Source organism: Centropristis striata, chromosome 23, assembly GCF_030273125.1.
Source record: "Centropristis striata isolate RG_2023a ecotype Rhode Island chromosome 23, C.striata_1.0, whole genome shotgun sequence".
NCBI classification, from domain to species: domain Eukaryota; kingdom Metazoa; phylum Chordata; class Actinopteri; order Perciformes; family Serranidae; genus Centropristis; species Centropristis striata.
This window is the reverse complement of record NC_081539.1, coordinates 22619572-22624553: the sequence shown is the minus strand read 5'-3', so window position 1 is coordinate 22624553 and position 4982 is coordinate 22619572. Positions and strand designations below refer to the sequence as shown.

The window sequence follows — 4982 nt, the reverse complement described above, 5'->3', positions numbered from 1 at the left end:
ATATTTAACATACAAATCATAAGAAGTCAGAAAACAATAATCATTAGAAGCATATATCTGCACAATCTCACACAGACTCATGATGCAACCATCATTTGTTTATCTTATCAATATTCTGCAAAGCAAAGCTGTTTATAATTCAAGAAAGAGAGAAATAGGAAGTAGAGACATATTCCATATATGGTGAACATGACATCTTCCTCTTCTCCTTCATGATGCTTGAATCTCAATCACTCTGTTGACGTAGTCTGCTTCTTCAGCGTCCTGTAGAAATGAAGCAACCATCATCATAGAGGCCTACAATGAAACCCTTGCCCTTTCATAATAAGAGCTTTTGTCCCTTTATTCAAAGACATTTTATTGTGAAATAATAGTGTAGCTGCAACTTTGGTTTGTTGCAGCATCTTGATCTAAAGCAGCTGAAAGAAAGGGACATGGAAGGAATAAATAAATAAATCTCATTTCAAAGAGAACAATCAGTCTTTAGCTGCAAATGATGATAGAAAAGTTTGTCTCACCACTCAAAGATGATGAATGTACTGTAGAGCGCCACGATTCCCAGGATCTTCACTGTAACGTTCACACCAACCCCAAACTCTGGATGATCTGGAACAAGACAGCAAACATTGAATTCACTCTGAGTATCTCAAATAGTAGTTTATTCGGTTTTTAGAGAATCATTTCATACAAAAGCAATGAAAATGTGCTTTACTTGGAAAACAAACAAACAAACAAACAAACAATCAAAGCAACACAAAAGCACAAAGGCAGAATAGAGAGCAGAGCAGATTCTATTAAAATCAACAGATTCAGTTCATTTCTACATTTACCTGCAAAATTAGTACATGATGACATCTGGATACCGAGATCATTTGCAGCCACACAACAATAATCTTTTATATCTGTCACACTGGTCACCAAGATGCTGTAAAAGTCTCCTTCAGCTACACTGATGGCTCCATCTTTGCTGTTCTTGAACCAGGTGAAGCGGCTGATGCGAGGTTTGGCTCTGCTGGAGCAGGTCAGGTTCACCCAGCTACCTGCTGACACCAAACCTGATGGACTGACGGACACTGAGGTGTTCCTGGGAGCATCTGAGGTAAACGAGAGATGAATATTATTCATTAAAATCAGCTGATATAAGCATGAATCATCATGTTCAGACAGGATCCAATAATAAACACTGGCTGTCTTACATGAAACACTGAGAGTGATTTCTGCTGCTGCTGTCTTCACATCTTTTCCTTCATTCACAGGATATCCTGCAGAACAGCTGATGGTGAGTCCATCATGTGTGTCTGACAGAGTGATGGTCTCCTGGATTTTAGTTGTAAAGGTTCGATTTGTGTTTTGCTCTGTGATGTTGTGAGGGTCTTGTTGGAGAGTCCAGGTGAGTTTCGGAGGGGAGTGTGGACAGGGAGTGAAAGCTGAGCAGGTTATAGTGACAGACTGCTTCTCCTTCAGATCATTCACATCACCTGAGATATTAATCCTGGGCCTCGGAGCAGAATCTGTGGTTTCAAATCAAACACAGTTTGGACAAAAGAAATAGATTCTGATGGATAAAGAAACGTGTTTTTATTTACACAAAAAAGCTAAAGTAGACACTAATGTCCCAAAATTTGATCATTTTAAAGTTAAACTGTAATAATAGATTCAGTGTTTAATCAGAATTGAAATTCATGACAAAGTAAAAAAAAAACAACCCTCAAATATTTAAAAGTTCACATTAAAATTGAGGATTGACTAATGAATCATAACTTTCTTACCTTTAACAGTTGTTGCCCAGAATGACGAGCCATCAATCCTGAAGTAGTATGTGTCTGTGTAACTTGTGATTATACTGGAAAATAAAGTGGTGCAGTTTTTCTTACTGAGGTATTCAGTCAGCCTCATTGGGTAGATGTTATTCATTTTAGTGCTGTTGAAAATCACATTGTTTGGATATCGGCCAAATCGCATGTCACTTTTAATCCACACTCCAAAGATTGTTCCTGTGCTGCTGAATTTCTCTTGTGATTTAACTCTCAAATTACATGGGATCTGCAGACAAGATCCAATCAGTGCTTCCATCTGCTTTGGTGCAGTGATGAAAAGGTCTGGTTCATCATGACAAGCAGCCAAAGCAGCTGTGAAACAAACTGATAATTAACAAATGTGGAACAGAAAGAAAAAGTTTAGTAGCAGCATGTTCAGTCATTTTTCCTTTGAAAAACATCTGTATAAAACATTTCACTTTGCAGTCAGGACATGAACAAACAGCTCACCTGAAAGAAAGAAGACGCTCAGTGACATGTTGGCTGTCACCATTTTCACACTCTGGACTATAATGACACTCATCACCTGGATTTGACGACAAGTCAATATTTTAATAAAAACGTATTTTAAGTGAAACAATCCGTGTATCATTCATTCTTTTCATTTTCAATTGGCAATGAAAAATCAAATCATGAAAAATTGACAGGTTATTTTTTATTTGTTTTTTTATTATAACACAAAAACAAAAAAATGCTTGTTTTTTCATATTTCAATATTAGGCTCGGATCAAAAATAGGAAATGGAAAAACAGGTACCAGGACTGAATTAGATTTTAATATTTAATTGTTCAGGTTTACGTGACCCGGAAGTTTGACTGCGGTCAAGTGAGCCGTCACTCGCGCGCACACACACACACACACACACACACACACACACACACACACACACAGTACAGTACTTATTAGATCAAAGAAGCATTCAGCTACAGAAGCAACTTTAGTTTTGGATTTCAGTGCAGCATGTTTACTCAGGTGCTTTTGCTGCATGTAGCTTGGCCTGTCATGTCTTCAGCAAAAAGACATTTTTGCAAAAAGGGTCTTTTCTCTGGAGGGGGCTCTGACTGCTGTCCTGCAGTCCTTTGAGGATGCGGAGGAGATTTCCAGCAGGACTGATCCCGCTTTAGAGGCTCAGCCACATGGCTGTGGGATGAGCAGTAAGCACAGTGGTTCGTTCATGATCTGTGATTCATACCGATCGCTCTACGTGACAGCTACCTTGTCACTGTAGAGGATCTAAATGATCCATTCACAATACATAACAATGCTGCCTTGACCAGCATCGTAGTGGTCCCAGTACTGTACAGTCCCTGGTTTTCACATGGTTTGAATTGGTTGTGACATTTGTGTATTATACTCTGTCAACTGAAGCAAACCGTGTTGCCTTCAGTGTTTGAGAATCACGCTCTTTTCTTACATTGGCCTAAAGAGGGCTACAGTGCTGCACTAGTTAAAATGAACGAAATGACTTGAAAAAAAAATTTATTCAGTTTACCGTCCAAGAGTTAGTGATCTGAGCCCAGTGCATCAACAGAGAGACAAGATGGCTGCCATCCAGGGATTTTGGGATTTGTGGAGCACCCTCCGCCTCCTTTTCAATCCTAATCCCAATCCCTAGTTGCCTCAATGATGTCCTGAAAACACAGCATACCATGTACACCAGCAGGAGCCACAATGATGACACAGGTCCAAGGCCAAGAAACAGAGCAGAAGACCCCACACTGGGTCCGGACCACTGGGTCCAGACCACTGGGTCCTGACCACTGGGTCCTGACCACTGGGTCCAGACCACTGGACGCCTCTTCAAGGGCCCGCTACTGGCAAAAGAGGCCAAGTGCCAAATGCAGCAAGTATTCATGCAAAGTACACATGAAAATGATCTGCAGGTCCTGCTCCACTGACTGAACCCTCTCAATGAAACACACATGCAAATTGTTTCATATTTTGTGTTTTTATCATTTAAAACATGTGGGTTAAAATTCCTAAAAGGGTATCAAAGGGTTAAAATTATTTAAGAAATACATGTAAATTTTATAGTTATGATAAGGACTGAATTTTGTCAAAAGATTTAATGCATTGACCGTGAAAAAAAAATTCATATATAATCTTTTTGTAGCACTTTTTAAGAAGTGAACATTGTATTTTCTTATAAACTCACACTGCTCAAAAATGTCCCCCGGAAGGATTGCCACCTTGTTGTGGTCTGGGGGCTTGAGTGCCTCAATGACCCCAAGAGCTATACCGACAGGAGCTTAGGCTCCTGGCAGGGTCACCCAAGTCGGTCAGGTCGAGGGATAGAGGTCTGACAAAGTGCAATCCACTGGTCCTCCAGGTTGGGGGTTGGGCACAGGGCTAACAACCCAGTCCCGTAGAAAAAATATTGTTACGGAAACAGCAACAAAGGAAAAAAACACTACTGTGTACAATGGGCCTCCAGAGTTATCGAAAGACAATAGAATGAATGTCAGTAGTGAAAGCCGTAAGGAAGCTACTGACAAGAAGGTGGGTGCCCTCAACACAAAATGCAAGACCAGGATTGGATTCTGGAATGTGCGAACCTTGTACCAAACAAGTAAACTCGCTCAAGTAACAGCAGAAATGAGAAATTACAACCTGCATATTCTCGGAATAAGTGAGAGTAGGTGGACTGGAACAGGCAGACACAAAACCAACACAGGAGAGACCGTTCTGTACTCCGGCAAGGATGACAACCAACATCATGAAGGGGTAGCCATCATCCTTAAAAAGGAATGGAGAAATGTCTGATGGAATGGAAACCTGTAAACAGCAGGCTCATGAAAGTCAGATTGTGGGGGAAACACATTAACATCACAATCATCCATGCTATGCACCAACCAATGACAGTGATGAAATAACCAAGGACACATTCTATGATCAGCTTCAAGCAGAATTAGAAGAAAGTCCACAACATGATATGAAGATAATAATGGGTGATTTAAATGCAAAAGTAGGCAGCAATAACAAAAACTACGACAGGGCCATGGGGAGGGAGGGCTGCGGCATCATGAATGAAAATGGAGAGAGACTGTTAGAGTTATGTACCACTTACAACCTTGTCATCGGAGGTACCCTATTCCTACATCACGACATCCACAAACTCACCTGGTGTTCCCCCAATGGAAGAGACAAGAACCAGATAGACCACCT

At 40.6% G+C, this 4982-nt stretch overlaps 1 protein-coding gene across 1 annotated transcript; it reads right to left on the bottom strand.

Annotated features, from left to right (window-relative positions):
• Window positions 1–514: 514 nt before the first annotated feature.
• On the bottom strand, window positions 515–2310 carry LOC131962450 (B-cell receptor CD22-like). The gene is made up of 5 exons (XM_059327451.1): window positions 2268–2310; window positions 1770–2129; window positions 1197–1511; window positions 831–1094; window positions 515–606 (listed from the first exon to the last, which is right to left on the bottom strand). Exons 1-5 carry the CDS (start codon window positions 2308–2310, stop codon window positions 515–517), a joined length of 1074 nt encoding a protein of 357 aa, XP_059183434.1.
• Window positions 2311–4982: the final 2672 nt, after the last annotated feature.